This window comes from Triticum aestivum, chromosome 2B (genome assembly GCF_018294505.1).
Source record: "Triticum aestivum cultivar Chinese Spring chromosome 2B, IWGSC CS RefSeq v2.1, whole genome shotgun sequence".
Taxonomy (NCBI): domain Eukaryota; kingdom Viridiplantae; phylum Streptophyta; class Magnoliopsida; order Poales; family Poaceae; genus Triticum; species Triticum aestivum.
The window spans coordinates 609099303-609125134 of record NC_057798.1 but is presented as its reverse complement, the minus strand read 5'-3'; the positions used below and the strand labels follow the sequence as shown (position 1 = coordinate 609125134).

Here is a 25832-nt window from a genome sequence, read left to right as displayed (position 1 = left end):
AGCTTGCATTCCCTTCACAAGTTTGCATCCTGCAACGCCTTGCCCGGATCCCGTGCGCAAACCAGCACACAAAAGCTAGGGCAAAGATGCACAACCACATGAGATTCTCGAAAGAAAAAAGAAGGTGCACAACCACAAATGAGCGTGGAGCGGAGCCTAAGCACTGAGAGCCAGGGAGCAGCACACTGAGAACCAGCACACAAAAGCAAGAAGCACCGCTGGTCTGTTGCACAACGAGCACAGTTAAATTTCCTTTCCCCGTTCAATTCTTATTGCCAAAGTACCAATTTTCCTACAGACTGTAGACTATATATCACTCTGAAATTAAAATTGACGATTCAAGCTGTAATTTAGGCACTACAGTACAAACAATTTTCCTGTAGCATACAACTTAATGTGGTAAAATGGCATGGCTTATTTTGTTCTCCATCTCGAGAAAGTAACGAAACAACAAAATTTCTCGACCGAGCCGACCTCTCAGCAGTCAGCACCTCCCGCGCTTCTTCACTGGTTCCTCCTAGTCACTTCCGGAAGCATACAGATCAGCGTCCTCCAAATCGTCGCTGTCGGAGTCGCCTTCGGAGTCCTCGTCGCAGGACACATCGTCGAAGAAGTCGCCGTCGTCATCATCGTCCTCCTCGCCGACCGTCTTCGTCTCCCGAGACGTGCCGGCGTACCCGCGCCGGGCACACACAGCCGCCGCGGCAGCAGCAACAGTTGGCTGGAGGGATAATCGCGAGGTGCCGTTGACCACCGCCGCGGCAGGCCGAAGAGGCGCCGCGCCAGTTGGGAGCCCCGGGCGGGTGGCCGACGCAGCGAATCGGCGGGTGGCCATGGAAGCAAACCTTACGGCGGCGCGCTGCATGGCGTACGCCGTCGGCGCGTAGGTGTGATGGGTGCTGTGGGTTGGTGCCTTGGTGGAAGGTGGCGGCTAGGGTTTCGAGAGAGCTTTGGGTACGGCGCGGCTGGGCTTTTAATGGAGCGGGAGTGCGCGAGATGCGAGGCCTCGGGCCAAGATCGAGAAACGTGGGCGCCCTGACCGCCGGGGCCGGCTTTCCCCCATCAAGCATGTGTAGGCTTACAGTACGTTTTCTTTCCATTTTAGAGGAATTCGGTCATGGCTTGGGCCGGTAGTGCTGTCGGGCTTTGGAGGTGTAATTGGGCTTGGGCCTGAAATATTATTCAACTATGGAATGAAGTTTCTCTCAAAAAGAAAAGCTATTGAATGAAGTATCTAAATCAGTTGAATGTTAAGTTTGTCTCAGAAAAAAATTTGAAAATTAAGTTTGTCTAAAAAGGAAGTTGAATGGTAAGTTCCATTGGAAAAGACTTGGATGGCAAGTCATTAAAAAAAGGTTGAATGGTGAGTGTACTCTCAAAAGAAAAATTGAATGGTGAGTGGTGCCCTGTTGACCATGAGGCGTCACACAATTTTGGCATGTGTACAAAATAACAATGCTACACACACGGAGTCTTTACAGGGTTGTTAGAGGTGGAGTTTTTGATTGGGTGTTAGTTGGGGGGCACCCTCATGAAATTTAGGGGGGGGGGGGTGTTTGTTAAGTTGGACAGAGTCTATGAACACCCTGTAAAACCCTATGTGTTTACCATTTTTGTGTACAAAATCCTTAGCTGATTTTGGTTCGTCTTCCTTGTTAACATTCGCCAAAGCATGGCAACAGAAACAGTCAAATATTGACTATAATATCTTTTACGAATTGCTAAAGCTCTTGTGGCCAAATTTTAGATAATACAATCGGTATCTTAATAGTCTGGTTTTGGTGATTTATGTTCATTCAAACAAAATGGCAAATGTGAGCGTGAACCAAGTTGGAGACGAGAACGATGAGGTTCAGAGTGAGTGCCGATGACGATGGGGATTCATGGTTGCGGTGCAAGGGTTAGTTCAGGGTAGGGAATTTGTGGTGAAGGGAATGAATTGAAGGGTAAAACCGTCCCCGAGGTTAAAGGGATGGCCAAGGGGCGATGGCGGGACCAGTACTCGTAGCCCTTAGATGAGAACGGGTTATGGAAGAAGATTGTTGGGCAGAGGTGGTGGCTAAAGGTAGAAGAAAGGAAACAATGGATTTGGATCTGTTACCTATTAAAATCAACAGTATCTGAATTTCTGAGCAATACATATAAGTAGTCCCACATATATAGTTTTTATGAAGTTGATTTGGCCTTAAAAATCAAATTCAGTTAGGGAAGTACCAAAAATTCAACTCTCCCGGGTAGTGGTGTTCAGAAATTGAGTTAACATAATATTCAAGATGTTAGTTATATTCAAATTTTAATTTGATGTTCCATGTCCAATATTCACATACTAGCTACTCCCACAACATGTCTATAACTGTAAGTGCATCTAGTGCCACCCCTAGTTGGTTTTGGAGTATTGACGACAAACTTGGTTGATGGACTAATGTGTTTGTGAGAATGGTAGGATAACACAGGTAGTAGTCCCATATTGATTTGGTTTACCTACTAGAGATGACCCCTAAAAATGTGTGAAGACATTGAAGACAATGGTGGTCTGTGAATACATTCATATTGAAGACTATGACAGGAGAAGACATCGCGCGAAGACTATGGAGTGCGAAGACATAGTTGTTTCGTAGTTTCCTTTTCTTCTTTGTTGAGTCGTAGGAACCACCGTACTGTTAAGTGGGGTCCAAGTGAACAAAGTCAGAGTGACTGATGTGATGCTCAACCAAATCCTATGTCTTCGAGCGAAGACAATGAGAGCAACTCTTATCCAGTTGGATGAGTTAGCTAAGCTGTCACGTGTGTTTGAAATCTGACCATTGGACACGTGTTAGTTCCTTAGTGACCCAGGGTCATTTTGGACAAATCAGGTCGGGTTGCCTCCTGGCTATAAATAGCCCACCCCCTACATCATAAATTGGTGGCTGCTCAGAGTTAGTGCATGGCTTTTGTCGTTTGAGAGCAAGCCACCTCCGAAGCCTTTGTGAGAGAATCCTTGCGAGAACAAAGCCCAAAACACCCAGAGCCAAAGAGTGTTAGGCATCACTGAAGTCTTTTTGTCCGCGTGATTTGAAGACTTATTACACTTGAGGACTGTGAATCCTCCAGCCGGTTAGGCGTCACGTTCTGATCATCCAAGAGTCATTGTGGATTGTCGGTGAACGAAGTCTGTGAAGGTTTGGAAGTCTCCCTTGAAGACTTACCAGAGTGATTGGGCGAGGACTAAGTGTTCTTGGCTCAAGGGGAATAAGGTGAAGACACGGTCTTCTGAGTTGAATCTCAGCCTCCCTAACCAGACGTACAGTTATCACAACAATTGGAACTGATCCAACAAACCCCTTGTCCTCTCCGAACAACTAGTTCTATCCTACCTCTCTCACCTTACTTACAGTTTGTCTTCATGAAGTCTTTGTCTACTTGCCTGATCTGATTGCCTTCACTGTGTGAAGACTGCTGTCTATTTGGCTTCATACCTTCTTCCATCCTGATCCATATTACCTAGCTGCTCATAGTCTTCGTGTTTTCACTACATTGCTTACTTGACTATGGCTTGTCTAGTTTAGTCTACCCTTCCGTTGCATATCAATAGGTTCATTTCTATTGTTTGTCTTTGAAACACCCCTACTTTGAAGACTTTCATAAAAATCGCCTATTCACCCCCGCTCTAGTCGAATACTAGCACTTTCAATTGGTAGAGCAAGGTGCTCCCTTGTTCTGTGTGATTCGGTTTAACCACCTGGAGTTTAGCTATGTCAACTGCAGGGATAATCAAATCTCCATTGCGTGCCCTGTCTTCGATGGCACTGATTATCCCTACTGGAAAAATAAGATGCATATGCATCTTGAAGCCATTGACGTTGATCTCTGGTATGTCGTCAAGAACGGCGTTCCCAAGACTAGTGAAGGTGTCACTCCTGCTGATGTCAAGAAGTTCATACAACTGGACTCAACTGCCAAGAACATCATCTGTGGTCATCTGACCAAGGGGACAGTATGGTCGTGTGAGTGCTTTGGAAACTACGAAGCTAGTCTGGGACTGGCTCTCCAAGGTTAACGAAGGCGTCTCAACACAGAGAGATTCAAGGATCAGTGTTCTTCGCAATCTCTTCAACCGCTTCAAGAGAAATGACAATGAGAATGTCCAGCTCACATTTTATTGCCTCACTGATATCACGAATGAGCTTCATGGACTCGGTGCCACTGAGATCACCAAGCACGAAATCGTCAAGACACTTCTGAGATCTCTTGACAGCTCATTTGACACCCTGGCCCTGATGATTCAAGAGCGCCCTGACTTCAAGACTCTCGATCCGTCTGACATACTTGAGAGGCTCAACACACATGAGTTCCAGCTATCTGAGAAAAGAGATATCTATGGTCCCAACTATGTTCGTACTCATGCTTTGAAGGCAAAACTCCTCGTCCGAAGAAGAATCTGACTGCAATTCTGGGGATCTTGAAGACATTGGAAAGGAGCTTGCTATGCTTGTGAAGAAGTTCCAAAAGTTCACCAAGAAGAAAGACTTCAGAAAGTCTTCAAGATCCAGCTCAAGAAATGATGAAGCTTCCTCTCATGATCACAAGAAGAGAACCTGTCACAAGTGCAAGAAACCTGGTCACTATATCTCTGAGTGTCCACAGTGGGACAATGAGACAAAGAAGAAGAAGAAGAGCAAGGAATATGATTCTGATGACAAGAAGAAGAGGAAATCCTCAAAGTCTTCTTCCAAGTCTTCATCAAAGTCTTCATCACACAAGAAGAGCTCATCTAGCAAGGCTCGTGCTTTTATTGGCAAGGAGATGGATTCAGAGGAGGAGTCTGCACCCGAGGAGGCAGAGGTGGAGTCCGAAGAGGAATATGATTCTGGAGTAGCAAGCCTAGCTCTAGCTTCTGCATACGTCACCAAGTCCATCTTCAACACTAAAGACAATGGCCTCATCACCAACGCTGATGCCAAGGATGAGGATGACTCTGCTCCCACCTACTGCTCATGGCACTTGGTGCCAAGGTAAACTCACGCGATTCTTACTTTCAAACATCAAGTGAAGACGACTCTGAATGTGAATCTAAACCTAGCTACAAAACACTTGCTAAAATTGCAACTTAACAATAGAATGCCATGGAACATATTCAAAAATTGTTAGACAAAAGCGATGACCTGTTGGACGCGGAAATGACCCGATCTCAGTCCTTAATTGAAGACATTAAAAATATTCATGTTAAGTATGAGGAACTTGAAAGTCGTCATGGATCGCTCTCAACCTATCATGAAAAGCTTTCCTATGATTACCTTCAAAGGAAGCAGGAACTTGAGAAATTAAGATCGGCTCATGAAGATCTTCAAAAGGAAAACAAGTCACTCCGCGCTCAACAGATCAGTTCCGCTCAGGAAGGATTTGAACCACCATGTCTAAAATGTATTGAGCGTGATAATGCTGTCTCTGTTGCTGAATGTTCAACAGCTGCTACTGTTGCAATATCTTCAACTGCCAATGTGGTAACTAACCCCTCAGCTGAGGATACCACTACTATTGATGATGAGAATGCCAGGTTGAAGTCATTACTTGAGACAGGAATGTACAAAATTCTCAAAGGGCATCAGACACTATGTGATGTCCTTAAAAAGCAGATTCTGAACTGAAACCCTAGGAAAGAGGGTGTTGGGTTCGAGAGGAAAATGAATGTTGATGGTTCTTACTGGATGCTTGAGCAGTACCCCAAAACCACATGGGTTGCTGCTAAGGGACCTTTAGTGGATCCATCTACCTTATCTGGCTTCACTAGTGCTAACCCAATTATCATTTATGAGTCCTTTGATGCAAACTATAAAATGTTCAGGAATCAGAATGGTGAAGTGTTTGCTAGGTACATTGGTACTAACTGCAGGAATGGACCACCTCTTAAGAAGATCTGGGTACCCAAGCGTTGTCTAGAAAGTCTTCCCTTGAATGTCATCATGACACCACCAGGAAAGAAGACAAACCCCAGACCAAAGGCTTCATACACACCGAGGACTCACCTGAGTCACCCTAACGCCAATGTTTTGCAGGGAAATCATACTCAGACCTTTGAATATGAGCGTGTTTCATCAAACCGCTATGTTCATAAGTCTAAGAACTTTTTTTGCTTATTCTTATGAGTATTATTCTCCTCCTGCAAGGCTATTTGCTAGGGCTCCAAAGTCAAAGTTCTCAGATGCTGCACTTAGACTCATTGCTTCTAAGCCACCCCTAAAGATGTGGGTGGTTAAGAAAACTTAACTCTCTTTTGCAGGGAAAGGTCTCCAGCTGGAAATCAAAGGAGTCTGATACTTATGTTGGGGACCTTAAACATCTTGTGGGACGCAAGATAAAATGTCCAAATGGTCTTACTATGTATTTCGTCTTGGGATTCCTTGACACTCATCCTATCTATCCTAACCAAGATCTGAACTTCTATGTTCCGCTTGTTTGTCAAATGTTTCTGCTTCACAACTCTCTTGGTGAAGCCTATCCGCCAAACTATACTGTAGGCTATGACACCTCAAGCTTCAGAATGGATTATGGATAGTGGCTGCACCAACCACATGACTGGTGATCGAAGTCTTCTGATGGATTCAACTCTTCGGCCGTTTCATAAAAGTCATATCACATTTGGTGACACTGGCAAAAGTAAGGTATTGGATCTTGGTAGAGTTGCAATCTCAAAGGATCAGCACATGGATAAAGTGATGCTTGTTGAATCCCTTGGTTTCAACTTAATGTCTGTATCAATGCTATGTGATTTGAACATGATTGTGATATTTGGAAAATATCGTTGCCTTGTCCTTATGGAATCTGAAAAATCTCTAGTCTTTGAAGGGTATCGAAAAGATGATTTGTATATGGTAGATTTCTCAGTAGGACCACATCTTGCCGTATGTCTTCTAGCAAAAGCTTCAAAGTGTTGGCTCTGGCATCGGAGGCTAGGACATGCGGGCATGAGGAACTTGTACACTCTTGCAAAGAAGAAGCACGTCGTGGGCATTGAAGGCATCAAGTTCAAGAAAGACCATCTGTGTGGTGCCTGTGAAGGTGGGAAGATGACGAGGGCCAAGCATCCCTCGAAGACAATCATGACAACATCTCAACCCTTCGAGCTGCTTCACATGAATTTATTCGGCCCTACTCACTACTCTACTCTTACTACCATTGCTTGTCTCTATGGTTTCGTTATTGTTGATCATTACTTGAGATATACCTGGGTGCATATAATTCTCTATAAGACTGAAGTGCAGGATGTCTTTAGACGCTTCGCCAATCGTGCCATGACAAACTATGGCATCAAGATCAAGCGCATCAGAAGTGACAACGGCACAGAATTCAAGAACAACGGCCTCGACACCTATCTTGATACACTCGGCATCACTCATGAGTTTTCTGCTCCCTACACACCTCAGCGGACTGGCATCGTGGAGCGCAAGAACAGAACCCTCATTGAGATGGCTCGGACGATGCTTGATGAGTACAAGACTCCAAGGAAGTTCTGGACTGAAGCCATTGACACTGCATGCCATGTCATCAATCGTGTTTATCTTCACAAGCTTCTAAAGAAGACATCATATGAGCTGCTAACTGGTAAGAAGCCAAACAGTAGTTACTTTAGAATATTTGGTGCTAGGTGCTGGATCAAGGATCCACATCACACTTCAAAATTTGCACCGAAAGCACATGAAGGTTTTGTGCTTGGATACGAAAAGGATTCGCACTCCTACAGAGTCTTCAACCTCTTTCACTATAAAGTGGTTGAAACTGTGGATGTGCGGTTCGATGAGACTAATGGCTCGCAAAGAGAGCACTTGCCAAATGTGCTAGATGAAGTCCCTTCTAGTGAATCTATCAAGCTCATGGGTACTGGAGAAATCATACCTTCTGAAGCTCAGGTTGAAAACGAACTCATCATTGCACCAAATCAACCTAAAGACAATGCTCAGCCTAAAGTCAATGCTGAAGCTGAAGACAATGATCTGCAAGGGCAAAATCTTCGTCCAGTTCATCCCCGAGTTGCAAATGAAGTACAGATTGAGAAGATAATTGACAGCATCAATGCACCTGGTCCACTCACTCGTTCAAGAGCAACACAACTAGCAAATTTCTATGGGCACTTTGCATTTGTCTCTATATCTAAACCCAAGAAAGTTGCTGAAGCCTTTATGGAACCTGAATAGATTCAATCCATGCAAGAAGAGCTTCATCAGTTCGAGCTGAATAACGTCTGGGAACTAGTCAAGCGTCCTGATCCTCGCAAGAATAATATCATTGGCACCAAATTGATCTATCGCAACAAACAAGATGAACATGGTCAAGTTGTCAGAAACAAGCCTCATCTGGTTGCTCAAGGTTACACTCAAATAGAAGGGATTGACTTTGATGAAACATTTGCTCCCGTGGCAAGACTTGAAGCCATTCGCATACTGCTAGCATATGCCAACCATCACAACATCCTTCTGTACCAAATGGATGTGAAGAGTGCCTTTCTCAATGGCAGGATTGAAGAAGAAGTGTATGTTGCACAACCACCTGGCTTTGAAGATCCAAAACATCCTGATATGGTGTACAAGCTCAACAAGGCACTGTATGGCCTCAAACAAGCTCTTCGCGTTTGGTATGACACGCTCAAAGACTTCTTGAAGAGCAAAGGCTTCAAACTTGGTTCTCCAGATCCAACACTCTTCACGAAGTCATACGACGGTGAACTGTTTGTGTGCCAAATCTATGTGGATGACATTATTTTCGGCTGCACTGACAAGAGATACATCGATGAGTTTAGGCACATGATGCAAGAGCAATATCAGATGTCCATGATGGGTGAGCTGAAGTTCTTCCTTGGTCTTCAAATCCGTCAACAGAGGAATGTGATCTTCATATCACAAGAGAAATACCTCAAAGATTGCCTGAAGAAGTTTGGAATGCAAGACTGCAAAGGTTACACGATGCCAATTCCAACCAAAAGTCATCTGGGTCCTGACGACAATGGTAAAGAGTTTGATCAAAAGGTATACCGCTCCATGATTGGTTCCTTACTTTACTTATGTGCATCTAGGCCAGATATAATGCTTAGCATTTGCATGTGTGCCCGATTCCAAGCGGCACCAAAGGAGTTGCATCACCTAGCGGTGAAGCGAATACTTTGATATTTGGCTTACACCCCAACGATAGGATCATGGTATCCAAAGGGCTCGACATTTGATCTGATTGGGTATTCTGATGCTGATTATGCTGGTGACAAGGTTGAACGCAAATCCACCTCTAGAACATGTCACTTTCTCGGTCACTCACTTGTCTGTTAGTCTTGAAAGAAGCAAAATTGTGTGTCACTCTCCACTTCTGAATCTGAATACATTGTTGCTAGATCGTGCTGTGCTCAGCTTCTATGGATGAAGCAAACTCTCAAGGACTATGGCATCAACACGAAGAATGTGACACTCTTCTGTGACAATGAAAGCGCCATCAAGCTTTCCAAGAATCCAGTTCAGCACTCAAAGACAAAGCACATTCAGATCGGTCATCACTTTCTCAGAGATCATGTCAACAAGGAAGACATTGATATCATTCACGTCAACACTGAAGAGCAATTGGCAGATATCTTCACTAAGCCCTTGGATAAAAAGAGGTTTTGAAGCGGTGTGAGCTAAATATCTTAGAATCCTCGAATGTCCTGTGAATGGACACACATCCTAACGCTTATGCATGTTGACGACTTAGATGTGCAACACATGAAGTAACGTATATCTTCAATTAATGAAGACTTGCCCTTTGAGTGTGAATACATTAATGTGGAATTTGACTTCGGAGTGCCACGATAATTGTGCGCCTTGTCTGGGTCTAATACTTCCTATACGGTGGGTAACGTCACCACCAAATTCTTATTGAAGTGTTTCTCTTGGCGTTATAATTGCAAAGTCTTTGCATTTGGTTTGTCTTCAACATTGATTTGTCTTCATGATTTATCTTCAAAATGTTGAGCTAGTTCATATGTATATGTGTATATATATATATATATATATATATATATATATATATATATATATATATATATATATATATTTGTGTTCTATCCTCTACAACATTCACTTATAGCTATGTCTTCACTCTTGAATCTTTTGATCTAAGTGAATGTGATCGGACCCTAACCTATTCTATGCTTATACCTCAACTCTATCTGTCCAAATCATGTGCATTCTATTGAAACCTGACGATTGTCTTCTATGAATCCCTGTCAGCAGAGGACAATCTGACAAACATTTAATCTGTTTTTAATGCTGCATCCTTATTGCCTGAAAACTGGAGAAGCCGGAACAACCACCCGACAATCCAGGCGTGCGTGGGAACATGGAACAACTCTCAATGAGTTGCATGTATGCCACATGTCTCTCAGATGTGAACCACCAGGGGCACCGGCATAATTGCACTGTGCCGCCCTCCTCTTCCTGGTAAATTCTCACCCGCGCGGTCATTATCTGTTCTTCGACCTTGCCACCTCCAACAAACCCTAGCGCCTCCGCTAGCTCCCGTTGTCGCCGGAGAAGAAGCGCTTAGCTGCCGCAACCTATTCAACACCGTCCTCACACCGGTTGCGGACCTTGTCCTCTCCGCCGCCGCCGTAGGTGTCTTCCGCCGCCAAGTTAGGGTGCGGGAGATCGAACTGCTTGGCTTCTCTTCCCATCCATCTAGCAGTTTGTCAAGGGTAAATAAATCTTACTTTTTACTGTCTTTTACATCTGTCAAATCTGACCACTTTTTCAAAAAGTGGTTTCTAAACTTCCGAATCTGGATTTGTTCTCTTCTGCATCTCATACCATGCTTAGTATATTCACTTATGCTTCATAACTAGTTAGATTCCTCACTTGTACTTATTCATGGATTCGTACAAATCTGGAACCAACTCTCTCCAAATAAGTGAATGTCTTCGCATTATGAGGTCAATGTCTTCAACACTGATTTATCTTCAAAATCTTCTAAGAATGCATATGACCTCTTCCCCTTCCCTCGCATCTCTAATGCTGTCACAGGTACATGTCCTTGGGAGAATCCTTTGGTTCTCATAGTCTGCATTCATTTGCAGAATATTTACAGCATCGCATTGAATCTCCTGAAGCCAGTTCCTGTTTGAAGCCAATCAGACGGAAGCCATTCACTGTGCTAAAGCCAATCAGCTTAAATTTTATGGCTACAGAAAAGTCTGCTCGGAAGGGTGGCAGGCAACACCGAGGCAACACAACTCTTGATCTGCCTCCTACCTTGTATGAACAATACAAGTCAGACCTTGATGAAAACTACAACCAACGCAAGAACCGGATTTAGTGGATCCGAAGATATTGGGCTGAAGAGTGTCGGATGTTGGGTTCCGGCAGACCCTCAAGGTTCGAACTCTGGGGTGCGCATGAAGATCTTCCCCCTACTGATCCATGTTCGATCGCCTCGTGAGAATCTAAGCTAAACGATGAACAACACAAGGACACAAGATTTATACTGGTTCAGGCCACCGTTGTGGTGTAATACCCTACTCCAGTGTGTGGTGTGGTGGATTGCCTCTGGGGCTGATGATGAACAATACAAGGGAAGAACAGCCTCGTGAGAGGTGTTCTTGAGCTGGTGCGATGAACTGCAAGGGTGAGTTCAATCGCCTCTCGGTCTAATGAGTACTTGATCTGCCTCCACTCTGTGGTGGCTAGTCCTCCTTATAGAGGCCCTTGTCCTCTTCCCAAATATTGAGCGGGAAGTGCGCCAACAACGGCCATTTTGAAGGGGAACATCTAGTACAAGTTATCCTGACTAAAGTTGGTCTTCGGCTGCCAAAGGCACTAGCGGTGACGCCGTCTTGGGCTCCACGGTGACCTCCATCCTGCCGCTCTGCTGGTCTTGGTCTTGTTGCACTGAAATGGCAACCTTTGCCTGATGCCTTGGTACTCCACGCCTGTGCTTGCCCCCTTTGCACCAAAGAGGAAAGAAGGACACTACGCAGGCTGGCGCCCGCCTGGCGCCCGCCTGGTCTTGATCGTCATGGCTTGCGTCACGAGCACCTCGCGAGGTACCCTGCCTTGATCTCTCCGCCTCCTCGCGAGCCTGCCTGGCGAGGCAGTTCCTGAGGAAGTCCCGTGTCGTTCGCCCCGCGAGGCTTGGCCCCTCGCGAGGGTCTTGAGTCTTGTGCTGATGAAGATGGGTCGTACTGGGCCACCACTTGAGCCACGCCGCAGGCCGCAAGCAGGCAAGTCTGGGGACCCCGTTCCTAGAACGCCGACAGTAGCCCCCGGGCCCAAGGCACGCTCGGACTTGGCTTAGCGGAGAAGCGAAGGGGCAAGTGCGAACAACTTTTTGGAATTAATAAGAATTTCTGAGCAAAAGAAATACACCAGGGGGCCCACACCCTGTCCAGGAGACAGGGGGGCGCCCCTATCTCCTGGGCCCCCTGGTGGGCCTTCGGTGTCCATCTTCTACTATATCATTGCTTTTACCCTGGAAAAAATCATGGGCAAGCTTACAGGACGAAACTCCGCCGCCACGAGGCGGAACCTTGGCGGAACCAATCTAGGGCTCTGGCGGAGCTGTTCTGCCGGGGACACTTCCCTCCGGGAGGGGGAAATCATCACCAACGTTATCACCAATGATCCTCTCATCGGGAGGGGGTCAATCTCCATCAACATCTTCATCAGCACCATATCCTCTCAAAACCCTAGTTCATGTCTTGTATCCAATCTTGTATCAAAACCACAAATTGGTACCTGTGGGTTGCTAGTAGTGTTGATTACTCCTTGTAGTTGATGCTAATTGGTTTACTTGGTGGAAGATCATATGTTCAGATCCTTTATGCATATTATTACTCCTCTGATTATGAACATGAATATGCTTTGTGAGTAGTTACATTTGTTCCTGAGGACATGGGTGAAGTCTTGCTATTAGTAGTCATGTGAATTTGGTATTCGTTCGATATTTTGATGAGATGTATGTTGTCTTTTCCTCTAGTGGTGTTATGTGAACGTTGACTACATGACACTTCACCATTATTTGGGCCTAGAGGAAGGCATGGGGAAGTAATAAGTAGATGATGGGTTGCTAGAGTGACAAAAGCTTAAACCCTAGTTTATGCATTGCTTCGTTAGGGGCTGATATGGATCCATATGTTTAATGTTGTGGTTAGGTTTACCTTAATACTTCTTTTGTAGTTGCGGACGCTTGCAATAGGGGTTAATCATAAGTGGGATGCTTGTCCAAGTAAGGGCAGTACCCAAGTACCGGTCCACCCACATATCAAATTATCAAAGTACCGAACGCGAATCATATGAATGTGATGAAAACTAGCTTGATGATAATTCCCATGTGTCCTCGGGAGTTCCTTTCTCATTATTAGATATTGTCCAGGCTTATCCTTTGCTACATAAAGGATTGGGCCACCTTGCTGCATTTTATTTACTTTATTTACTTGTTGCTCGTTACTATTTATCTTATCACAAAACTATCTATCACCTACAATTTCAGTGCTTGCAGAGAAAACCTTACTGAAAACCGCTTATCATTTCCTTCTGCTCCTCGTTGGGTTCGACACTCTTACTTATCGAAAGGACTACGATTGATCCCCTACACTTGTGGGTCATCAAGACTCTTTTCTGGCGCCGTTGCCGGGGAGTGTAGCGCTTTTGATGAGTGGAACTTGGTAAGGAAACATTTATATAGTATGCTGAAATTTTCTGTTACTTGTCACTATGGAAACTAATCCTTTGAGGGGCTTGTTTTGGGTATCTTCACCCCAACTAGAAGAGCAAAGAGTTGCTCCTCAACCTACTGAACTTTATGAAAATATTTAATTTGAGATTTCTTCGAGTATGATAGAGAAACTGCTAGCTAATCCATTTGCAGGAGATGGAACATTGCATCCCGATTTACACCTTATCTTTGTGGATGAAGTTTGTGGATTATTTAATCTTGCAGGTATTCCCGATGATGTTGTCAAAATGAAGGTATTTCCTTTATCTTTGAAGGGAGATGCAATGACATGGTATAGGCTATGTGATGATATGAGATCTTGGAATTATAAGCGATTGAAGTTGGAATTTCACCAGAAGTTCTATCCTATGCATCTTGTTCATCGTGATTGTAATTACATATATAATTTCTGGCCTCACAAAGAAGAAAGCATCGCTCAAGCTTGGGGGAGGCTTAAGTCAATGTTATATTCATGCCCCAATCATGATCTCTCTCGGGAAATGATTATTTAGAGCTTTTATGCTTGGCTTTCTCTTGATAATCTCAACCTGCTCGATACTTCCTGTGCTGGTTCTTATATGCTGAAGACTATTGATTTCAAATGGGACTTATTGGAAAGAATTAAACGCAACTCTGGAGATTGGGGTTACGACGATGGTAAGGAGTCAGGTATGACAGCTAAGTTCGATTGTGTTAAATCTTTTATGGATACCGATGCTTTTCGTGGATTTAGCGCTAAATATGGACTTGACTCTGAGATAGTAGCTACTTTTTGTCAATCTTTTCCTACTCACGTTGATCTCCCTAAAGAGAAGTGGTTTAAATATAATCCTTCTGTTGAAGTGAAAGTAGTTGCACCTATTACAGTTGAAGAAAAGACTATTACCTATAGTGATCCTATTGTTCCTACTGCTTATGTTGAAAACCCTCCTTTTCCTGTTAGGATAAAGGATCATGCTAAATCTTCGATTGTTGTTCGTAAGAGTAATACTAGGACTTATACACCTCCTGAGCAAATTAATGTTGAACCTAGTATTGCTATGGTTAAAGATCTCTTGGATGAGGATTTAGATGGGCATGTTATTTCTTTCAATGGTGAGACTGCTAATATTGCTAGGCCAGATACTAAGACACGTAGACCTGTCGTAGGCATGCCTGTTATTTCTGTTAAAATAGGAGATCATTTTTATCACGGCTTATGTGATATGGGTGCTAGTGCTAGTGCAATACCTTATTCTTTATATCAAGAAATTATGCATGACATTGCACCCGTTGAATTAGAAGACATTGATGTTACTATTAAGCTTGCTAATAGGGATACCATTAAACCCTTTGGGATTGTTAGAGATGTTAAAGTTTTGTGTGGGAAGGTTAAATACCCTACTGATTTCCTCGTTCTTGGTTCCCCACAAGATGATTTTTGTCCCATTGTATTTGATAAACCCTTCTTGAATACAGCTAGTGCTAAGATTAATTGTGAAAAGAATATTGTCACTGTTGGCATAGATGGTATGTCTCATGAGTATAATTTCGCCAAGTTTAGTAGACAACCTCGTGAAAGGGAACCACCTAGTAAGGATGAAATTACTGCTCTTGCTTCCATTGCTGTTCCTCCAACTGATCCGTTAGAACAATACTTGCTAGACCATGAAAACGATATGTTTATGAAGGAAAGAGAGGAAATAGATGAAGTGTCCCTTAAACAGGAACCTATGCTGAAACATAACCTTCCCGTTGAAATTCTTGGGGATCCCCCTCCACCCAAGGGTGATCCTGTTTTTGAACTCAAACCTTTACCTGACGATCTTAAGTATGCTTATCTTGATGAAAAAGAAATATATTCTGTTATTATTAGTGCTAACCTTTTAGAGAAAGAAGAAGAAAGATTATTGAAAACTCTGAAGAAGCACCGAGCAGCTATTGGAAATACTCTGGATGATCTTAAGGGCGTCAGTCCCACGTTATGTCAACACAAAATTACATTGGAGGACGATGCCAAACCAGTTAGAGATCCTCAAAGACGATTAAATCCCAAGATGAAGGAAGTGGTAAGAAAGGAGATACTAAAGCTCCTTGAGGCAGGTATTATTTATCCCGTTGGTGATAGTGAATGGGTAAGCCATGTCCATTGTGTTCCTAAAAAGGGAGGCATTACCGTTGTTCCTAATGGTAAAGATGAATTGATCCCGCAAAGAATTATTACAGGTTATAGGATGGTAATTGATTTCCGTAAGTTAAATAAGGCTACTAAGAAAGATCATTACCCTTTACCTTTTATTGATCAAATGCTAGAAAGACTATCCAAACACACACATTTCTGCTTTTTAGATGGTTATTCTGGTTTCTCTCAGATACCTGTGTCAGCAAAGGATCAATGTAAAACTACTTTTACTTGCCGTTTTGGTACTTTTGCTTATAGACGTATGCCTTTTGGTTTGTGTAGTGCATCTGCTACCTTTCAAAGATGTATGATGGTTATATTTTTTGATTTTTGTGAAAAGATTTGTGAGGTATTCATGGATGACTTCTCCGTCTATGGATCCTCTTTTGATGATTGTTTGAGCAACCTTGATAGAGTTTTGCAGAGATGCGAAGACACTAGTCTCGTCCTGAATTGGGAAAAGTGTCACTTTATGGTTAACTAGTAGAGTGCCCGTGCGTTGCCACTGGCCAAAAATTAAATGTAAATATTGCTCGTTTTTTACCATGAGTGTGTATATTGTGTGTGATATTCCACGAGACAACACAAGCATCTTCCTCTCTATTTTTAACAAAGAACATTCACCCCTCCGGCAGACCTTTTCATCCAAGTTGTTATCAATCACCTTCTACGTCCCTACATCATTGATCTTTTAATTCACTGCCCTTTGACTATGTTTGTGGCTTCTTTGTCGTTTTGTTGCTCTCTAATATATTTCAAACCATCACCGAATGGTGATTCATAAGGCGCCTCACCTTAGTACAAATCATAAGAAAATGAATTAAAAAGTGAAATAAGAGAAGGGACTCGGCAAGAAAACATTCATTCCACTACACCCTCATTTAGCGACTCATTTGAATGATGTTTTGTTTGCCTCCAACCTACACATGGGCTATGCCTTCTTCTCCACATAAGATGGTCCTTTTCTCCCTCGGCACCTCCATCACTTAACTTTATATTCCTATGGATCATAAATAGACGTACAACAACGCAGAACAAAGCTGTGTCATTGTCATTCCACAAACCAGTTGTGTGCGTGGGGTGGGGTGGGGATGCAATCCTACTCCTATAGTGACAATGTGTTATTCAGGCTTAAATACTAAATCCTCTATGCTGGCTAAATTAATTAGCCTGATTCTATAATGTGGCATAGTGCCTATTGATCGTATAAAATATTTTTGATGGACTCCGCTGCCTTAGAGGAGTTGAAGTATTTTTAGGACAACTTCACTCCACCAAATTAACTTTGGAGCAGTCGCACTCATGAATTGCAGCTTCACCAAAGAGCGGTTTATTCTATTCGGCTTCCAGCGAGCTCCAGCTTCATGAATGCAATTTTTTTGTGTGAAAGGTTTATTAGCGGCAAATTTATGTTATGTAGTTCCATTTTCAATCTTAGGACATGCACTTTCATTGAACGTATCATGGCAACTATTTTGTACATTCCATGGCAATTTTATTATTTCCACCATGGTAAATTTCTATGTGTGATTTTATGTGACGACGAAGAAAATATATACCTCATCAATTTTCTTATAAGTTCACACCAAAATTAATTTATCTAAATCATGCTAGTTTTATTTTAAATGGCATGGCAATTTCATTATTTCAATTATGGCAATTTCCTGTTTGTCATGTTTTGCTATGACAATGAAAATATACGGCAACAGTTTTATTTTTAAATGGCATGTCAATTTTATTATTTCCAACATGGCAATTTCTTGTATAACATTTTATTTTTACATCATCATCATTGAAAACAATAAACATTTCACCATGGCAACTCAATTTTCATTTCCATGGCAACTTAAATATATAGTAGAATGCCCGTGAGTTGCTACGGGCTGCAATGCATATAAATGAATTAAAAAATGATTAAGCTCATATCCTAGGTCGAAGCTCATTCCTTCCTCATTCGCTCGGGCTAATCGAAGTTATATTAAAAAAGCACTATTTAATGAATAGTATGGTCGCATGTGTATTTAATTACTAAGAATACCATGGGTGTCAATACATCATGAAACTTCACACATGAGTAGAATGATCTACTAAGGTTCATACCACGAAATTTCAGAATTTTTTATTTTTTCTTGTATTTTTTATGAATCTACTATTCACGTTGGTGCGAGCACACCCATGTTCACCTTTGTATTTTCGCGCAGTTGTTGTCTTATACAGAATTAAAGAAAAACCCATCATACCTCGAGATGTTTATACTACATGGAATATATTTATTAGAGAAAAACGGCCAATAAAGCATAAACCGAAGTTTAAAATTTCCATCCCTAAATTAGGATATTGCCCGTGCGTTGTTAGGGGGTACACATATTTAGTGGTTCAACATCAATCATGTTTAACACACCGTTTATGATCCTCAGACACATATATACACACCTACTGTTTATGATAACCAACGAGAAAATACAAATCAGACCACAGGTTGACTTGATAAAGAAAACCTTGTTCCTCACCATGCTTTTTACCAATATTCTATTTACTTCTTCATACTATCTTCCATACAATGTATAACTCTTGTATGCATCAATCACGGACTCGAAGATTGAAATCAGAGTCCCAATTCTGATCAACATGGTAGCATGGAATACATCCACCGCTAACTTAGAATTAGACAAAAATGCATACTTACCATTCAACATATATGACCCTGGAACCACGTCCTGCAACCCATTGTCCAGTAGCGTCCCTTTGGGTCCTAAAAAGTGAACTTCAGGTATACGCTGGTCTAAAAACATAAAGATTTCAAACCAGACTTAATACTTAGCTCAATGAATAATAGTTCAGTGCAAGTATTCATATTAAATTCATGTGCAAATCTAAGTAATCGTAGCACATGGGTAATCCATACTTGAGGTAAAAAAAGAGGGGGACACCAGAAGTGTGGTTTCAGAGGTGGATACCTGATGGTCCAGCTCAAGGATAAAACTTCCTATAGAACTGAGAAATGTGCTGAATTATACATTTCCCCACCCACGCATTCATCAGCACTATTTAATACATATTGAAGTTATTTATGGTACAGTACTGGACATGGAGAATCTCACCATTAGGAATCAAGAAAGCCACTTAAGTTCTTGTAGGTGTGGAGAAATCTGATATTGTCATTGTAGGTCTCGAAGGGCTACATCTTTGCCTTGAGCGCTGGTAGAACATGAGGCAAAGAGGCGTCTGGTCCTCTTGGCTATAAGGTGGTGGAGTGATGGGAAGGACGCATCGTTGCTGGTGGCGGGCAAGGAGTGGGGCGAGCCCAGACGCGGGATCAGACCGGTCGACCCTCTGATCATAGTTAACTTACGACATAAGCCTGGTTGTTTGGTTTCGATTGTAATTTTCAGCGGATGTACACCGCATGTACTCAGGATATTCCAAATATTGCGAACCTTCTCATCGAGCTCTTGACATTCAGCGTTCGCTACTTAAGTTGTGTGCACATAAACATTTTTTTCTGCTGGAACATGCTTTCTTTCAACTCCTATTTGCACTTATGATGTCCTATAAGATAAAAACCATCTTGGTAAGATTGATAGATCATGGATAGCTGAATTATATATATTTACATGTTGTACCCTATCACATCAAATCTGGATAGTGGGCCTCTAGAGGATCGGTAGGTTAGTGAACACAAAATGCAGTTTCCGGCGTCAAGGGAGATGTTCGTCATGGCAGGGAGGGATCTAAGAAGATGGAGAACCTGGCGATGGAGGAGTGGGGGCATCTAGGAAAAAATATGCATCCGACAGATTAACAACTTTCAGGAAATCAGACACATGACTAGAGTGAATACATCAACTCCTTATCATTTTAGCTAACCACTTAATTACCTGCATTGTCAGTAATTGAACTACTCACCTTGGAGCTAGTACTGAACTTCAGTATTTATTATGTGAAATCACAATCGTATTAACTAAAGTACTATTGATAGCATGCTTGATTCGACCACCTGATGCAATAGTAAAAGTACTTAGATGGCTGTGTTTCAGGAATTTCTTAGTAAACCAAAGGATCAGTGAATGTAAACAAACATGGTAGGAAACACAAGCAGAAGTATTGTTCCACATATCTACTGGTAAAAACTACAGACGGATGCATCCGATCCTCTTATGATTTTCAGTTTCCGACATTTAGTGCTAAACAAAATGCATTGAAATTTTAAGGTCCGGAATCCTCTCATGATTGCAACTTGCAAGTGAATGGATAAGCCAGATTACTAATTTGGCAAAGCTTGGGCCTCATACCAAAGGGTTCAGAGAGAAAAGCAACAAGATATTGAGCATCGTAGATATGGCTCAGTTGTGAGACCAGCCTGGCAAATTCGTTGAGAGGAAATGGACAAGCTTCTTCTTCTCTACAAGTAAATTGTCTTAGATTTGTCTACATACGGATGTATCTATCCACATTTTAGTGTTAGATATCCGTATCTAGATAAATCTAAGACAAGATTTTTGGGACGAAGGGAGTACATGTCTAGTACTCGTCTTCTACAAGTTATATTACATGTCTAGTATAGAGGTAAAACTTGACAAGCTTCTTCTCCTTGTACAAGTTATATTACATGTGTAGTACAGAGATAAAATTATAAATTATTCCCATGAACCAAGAATTCAAAGCAAGCATGAATAAATTGTAGCCAACACAGATCATGCAATATTAATTGTGCCAAGAACTTGATTTTTTTTCAAAGAATCAGAACTAAAATTTTCTTGGCTGTGAGCAAGATTGTCAGCAAATTAGCTTGAATTGTACCTACATTGCTGCAGTGAACCGCTCCTTGGTGAGATCATTTTGGGCATGATGGAATATCTATAGTGCCTTGGAGAAGTACTCGGATTTGGGTAAGATCTCACGATAAATTCCACCTGTAGAGCAAAATATCAATAATTACTGTCTTGTTCTCTGAAATGTGAATGGAGATGTGGAGTATGACACGGCTTTACTCACCTATTCTGTTATACACGAACTGGTGGCTTCTCTTGGTGAATTGTTCCAACTCCCAGGTCTACACATCCATGTAGATGGGGCTGTAAATGAATGTCCAAAAAAAATACGAGGCTATAACTGGAGATGAATATACTCCAATTATCATAGCTGTGACTGAGAGTCTGAGATAGATGATGCACTGACGTATGTACCGACCGGCCGGCACCTCTGAGTAGATTTAATGAAAGACATTAGACATGATTGCATGGTATGTCAGTTTTTGATTTTGAATAAGATTCCTATGCATCTCGCATTAGCAGCATCAGGGAGGGACGAAGCTACATTATGCTCTCGTCGTGACCCAATACTGGTCATACATGTAGCTTTCTTCTGCTTTGACTGACCAAAAGTACTGCACCTAATTACATTGTATAAGCACGTACGTTCATATAAAGAAGAGAACAAATCATCTCACTAATTTGACTAAACCAGAAGAAGAAAAATACGCCGCTGCCAATCTAACTCGACATGGCACGAATTCATCATGAGAGCTCCTAAATTTCATTAGCTGGTTCTGTGAACCCAAATGTTTAAAGAAACTCTGGATAAGCATCTCTGAAACATCCAACAGGAGACATGTGCACTTATGATGTCCTATAAGATAAAAACCATCTTGGTAAGATTGATAGATCATGGATAGCTGAATTATATATATTTACATGTTGTACCCTATCACATCAAATCTGGATAGTGGGCCTCTAGAGGATCGGTAGGTTAGTGAACACAAAATGCAGTTTCCGGCGTCAAGGGAGATGTTCGTCATGGCAGGGAGGGATCTAAGAAGATGGAGAACCTGGCGATGGAGGAGTGGGGGCATCTAGGAAAAAATATGCATCCGACAGATTAACAACTTTCAGGAAATCAGACACATGACTGGAGTGAATACATCAACTCCTTATCATTTTAGCTAACCACTTAATTACCTCCATTATCAGTAATTGAACTACTCACCTTGGAGCTAGTACTGAACTTCAGTATTTATTATGTGAAATCACAATCGTATTAACTAAAGTATTGTTGATAGCATGCTTGGTTCGACCACCTGATGCAATAGTAAAAGTACTTAGATGGCTGTGTTTCAGGAATTTCTTAGTAAACCAAAGGATCAATGAATGTAAACAAACATGGTAGGAAACACAAGCAGAAGTATTGTTCCACATATCTACTGGTAAAAACTACAGACGGATGCATCCGATCCTCTTATGATTTTCAGTTTCCGACATTTAGTGCTAAACAAAATGCATTGAAATTTTAAGGTCCGGAATCCTCTCATGATTGCAACTTGCAAGTGAATGGATAAGCATCATCTTACTCGACATGGCACGAATTCATCATCAGAGCACGTAAATTTCATTAGCTGGTTCTGTGAACCCAAATGTTTAAAGAAACACTGCATAAGCATCTCTGAAACATCCAACAAGAGACATGTGCACACATTATGTATTTCAGTACCAATATAATGCAACACAAATCTAACTATGCGAGGAAATGAGAGGGCTCGAGTGAAAACATCATGGCCTCAAACTGGTTAGAGAGGGTCTTCTCTCTTGTCTTCTCAGCCTTGGACTTAACATGAGCCAATCTCTCCTCCTTCCTCGCAATCTTCCTCTCCCTATTACCTTGGTATTAGCGCACATGGCCTCAAACTGGTTAGAGAGGGTCTTCTCTCTTGTCTTCTCAGCCTTGGACTTGTAGATACTTTACATGCAGACACCTCCTGTGATTGAACATGTTACATTGACTTTTAGGTACATGTCATGGTACATGTGCGTGTCAATCTTCTTGGCCTCACGGTACTTGCGCAGAAGAGGCCTCAGGATGCGCATTCTCTTCATCGACATGATCTTGGTGGGGAGCCTAGCCTCCCTAGTACCCATATGCTTACCTGTGCAGAGAACAAAATCATAGGTTACAACATATATATGCACAAATGAACACCCTCGTGCCAATTAAAGTTGCAGCTACAAACCATATCCAGAGTGATGGCCCTTCTGCTTGGCCTCATGTGCCCTCCTTGCATGAAACCTGTAGTGGATCTTCTGAGGCTTCCTGATGGTTAAACCATCCTTTACCGGCTTCCGGATGTTCTGCCCTGCAAGTATTAACCAAACAAGGCATCATAGTTATGCTCAGTTATGGATCAATGGACACTACATAGTGAAGATTGAAGAGGCTCCAATGGATTGAAACAACAGAACAGGTACAAAGTATGCAGAAATATGAGTTAAACTAACACAAAAACTGCCTATTGTAAACAAACAACATATAGCATAAGAATGGATGTGATTGCAATACCATGACATTCAAGTGCATGTGAACTACATATTTACTAATACAAACTGAGGAACAGAATTGGGAGCTAGGTCCATGAGGTTGACATTCACAAATGAAGCGACAATTGAGCCTTAACAGACAAGAGGAATAGAATTGGGAGCTAGGTCTAACAACATGTCCACTGCTTTGCTTTTTGAAGAGGCGTTAATGGCTGCTCACTGATGGGGATCTCAGCGCCCAGCCAGTGACACAACATTTAACCAAAAATGTATTACTTCCACAGGTTCCAGATGTGGGATCTTAACACCTCGTCCTAGGGCAGCATGTGTGATCTTAACATATGTGTACAGACGAGCGGCCATGTGATCTCAACATATGTGTACAAAACTACAAATACAAGTATACAGAGATGTGGGATCTTATAATAGATGAACGTAGCGAGGTTTAGTACCTTTGTGTGGTTCGCTCATCCCAGGCCGCCCTTCCACGGGGTTCGAAGAGCCCTGCCCTCGGGTTTGATGCAAGTGGCGTCGACGTGGCCTGACGACGACCTGGAGGTCCGCAATAAAGGCGATGTATAAATCAAGGCGGACGCACGACCTCCGCATGTGAGCACAGTAAGCAGAAGCAGCACGAACACAAGGGGGGTCAGCCACGAACAACAACATCGATACGGGCCGACCACGAGCACACGGGGTCGACAGCGGGTAATAGCAGCACCTGGGACATCACGGGGCGGCGGCGTCGAGCTGGTAACCCTAACCCTAGCTCGCCGGCCCGGGCAAATTGGGAGAGCCAGAGAAAGAGGATTGACCTAGTTGTCTCCGCCGCCGAGGACCACAGGGAATCGCCGGGAGGAGGAGCCCTCGTCTTCCTTCGAGCACCAGCAGAGACAGAGGGGCGGCGGGTTTCAATTTTTGATTAGGTGGATGGACGAAGAGGAGAGCGGGAGGGATCTGTAGAGAGGCACGGGATCTCGGCGGCGGCGAAGGGCAACTCCTCTCGACGACGGAGCAGGAGATGGGGCGGCGGCGGTGGAGCAGGAGATGGGGCGGCGGCGGTGGAGCGGGAGACGAGGGGAAGAGAGAGGTCGCAGTGGGAGGGGACGGATCGAGAGGAGGGGCGGGGTACATTTTTTTCTAGGTATGGGGAGGTGGGATGATAAAAACCGACGAAAAAAACCAGCGAAGGTGGAGGACGAAAAAAAACAGCGAAAAATAACCGGCGGACTATTCACCAACTGCTCCATTAGGAGTAGAGATGAAGGCATTATCTTAGGGCACAAGATTTCCGAGAGAGGTATTGAAGTTGATAAAGCCAAAGTTGATGCTATTGAAAAGATGCCATGTCCCAAGGACATAAAAGGTATAAGAAGTTTCCTTGGTCATGACGGTTTTTATAGGAGGTTCATTAAGGACTTTTCTAAAATCTCCAGGCCTCTGACTAATTTATTGCAAAAAGATATTCCTTTTGTCTTTGATGATGATTGTGTAGAAGCATTTGAAACACTTAAGAAAACTTTGATCACTGCACCTATTGTTCAGCCATCTGATTGGAATTTACCTTTTGAAATTATGTGTGATGCTAGTGATTTTGCCGTAGGTGCCGTTCTAGGGCAAAGAGTCGATAAAAAATTAAATGTTATCCAGTATGCTAGTAAGACTCTTGATACTGCCCAGAGAAATTATGCTACTACTGAAAAAGAGTTCTTAGCAGTTGTGTTTGCATGTGATAAGTTTAGACCTTATATTGTTGATTCCAAAGTTACTATTCGCATTGATCATGATGTTATTAAATATCTTATGGAAAAGAAAGATTCTAAGCCTAGACTCATTAGATGGGTTCTCTTGCTCCAAGAATTTGACTTGCATATTATTGATAGAAAGGGAGCTGAGAACCCCGTTGCAGATAACTTGTCTAGGTTAGAGAATGTTCTTGATGACCCACTACCTATTAATGATAGCTTTCCTGATGAACAATTAGCGATCGTTAATGCCTCTTGTACTGCTCCTTGGCATGCTGATTATGCTAATTACATTGTTGCTAAATTTATACCGCCTAGTTTCAAATACCAGCAAAAGAAAAAGTTCTTTTATGATTTAAGACATTACTTCTGGGATGACCCACACCTTTATAAAGAAGGAGTAGATGGTGTTATCAGACGTTGTGTGCCTGAGCATGAATAGTAACAGATCCTACATAAGTGTCACTCTGAATCCTATGGAGGACACCACGCTGGAGATAGAACTGCACACAAGGTACTACAATCTGGTTTTTATTGGCATACTCTCTTCAGAGATGCTCGTAAGTTTGTCTTATCTTGTGATGAATGTCAAAGAATAGGTAACATTAGTAGACGACAAGAAATGCCAATGAATTACTCTCTTGTTATTGAACCGTTTGATGTTTGGGGCTTTGATTATATGGGACCTTTTCCTGCCTCCAATGGTTATACACATATTTTAGTTGCTATTGATTACGTTAGTAAGTGGGTAGAAGCTATTCCAACTAGTAGTGATGATCATAACACTTCTATTAAAATGCTTAAAGAAGTTATTTTTCCGAGGTTTGAAGTCCCTAGATATCTTATGGCTGATGGTGGTTAACATTTTATTCATGGTGCTTTCCGTAAGATGCTTGCTAAGTATGATGTCAATCA

General features: G+C 42.5%; 2 protein-coding genes and 1 long non-coding RNA gene across 5 annotated transcripts; all 3 read right to left on the bottom strand.

Moving 5' to 3' along the window:
- Window positions 1-243: 243 nt before the first annotated feature.
- Window positions 244-1025, bottom strand: LOC123041768 (uncharacterized). The gene has a single exon (XM_044464330.1). It carries the CDS (start codon window positions 863-865, stop codon window positions 518-520), a length of 348 nt encoding a protein of 115 aa, XP_044320265.1. The 5' UTR covers window positions 866-1025; the 3' UTR covers window positions 244-517.
- A 17831-nt stretch (window positions 1026-18856) lies between these two features.
- Window positions 18857-20921, bottom strand: LOC123046283 (uncharacterized). Of its 3 annotated transcripts, none has more exons than XR_006422097.1 (4): window positions 20861-20921; window positions 20666-20778; window positions 19772-19862; window positions 18857-19637 (listed from the first exon to the last, which is right to left on the bottom strand). It is a non-coding gene; the product is annotated as an uncharacterized lncRNA (long non-coding RNA). The 3 variants fall into 3 exon arrangements; XR_006422098.1 differs by having other exon boundaries at window positions 20670-20778; XR_006422096.1 differs by lacking the exons at window positions 20666-20778; window positions 20861-20921 and having other exon boundaries at window positions 19772-20152.
- A 1290-nt stretch (window positions 20922-22211) lies between these two features.
- On the bottom strand, window positions 22212-24301 carry LOC123046282 (60S ribosomal protein L19-3). Its single transcript, XM_044469599.1, has 3 exons — window positions 23625-24301; window positions 22869-22991; window positions 22212-22784 (listed from the first exon to the last, which is right to left on the bottom strand). Exons 1-3 carry the CDS (start codon window positions 23839-23841, stop codon window positions 22600-22602), a joined length of 525 nt encoding a protein of 174 aa, XP_044325534.1. The 5' UTR covers window positions 23842-24301; the 3' UTR covers window positions 22212-22599.
- Window positions 24302-25832: the final 1531 nt, after the last annotated feature.

Excerpts from the sequence above, each read along its gene's own strand:
- LOC123046282 (XM_044469599.1), bottom strand. The coding sequence starts at position 23,841 with ATGTTGTTGTTCGTGGCTGACCCCCCTTGTGTTCGTGCTGCTTCTGCT. Across the intron at positions 22,992-23,624 it reads GATGAGCGAACCACACAAAG|GGCAGAACATCCGGAAGCCG; the intron begins GTACTAAACCTC and ends TAATACTTGCAG. Across the intron at positions 22,785-22,868 it reads GGGCCATCACTCTGGATATG|GTAAGCATATGGGTACTAGG; the intron begins GTTTGTAGCTGC and ends TTCTCTGCACAG.
- LOC123041768 (XM_044464330.1), bottom strand. The coding sequence starts at position 865 with ATGCAGCGCGCCGCCGTAAGGTTTGCTTCCATGGCCACCCGCCGATTC.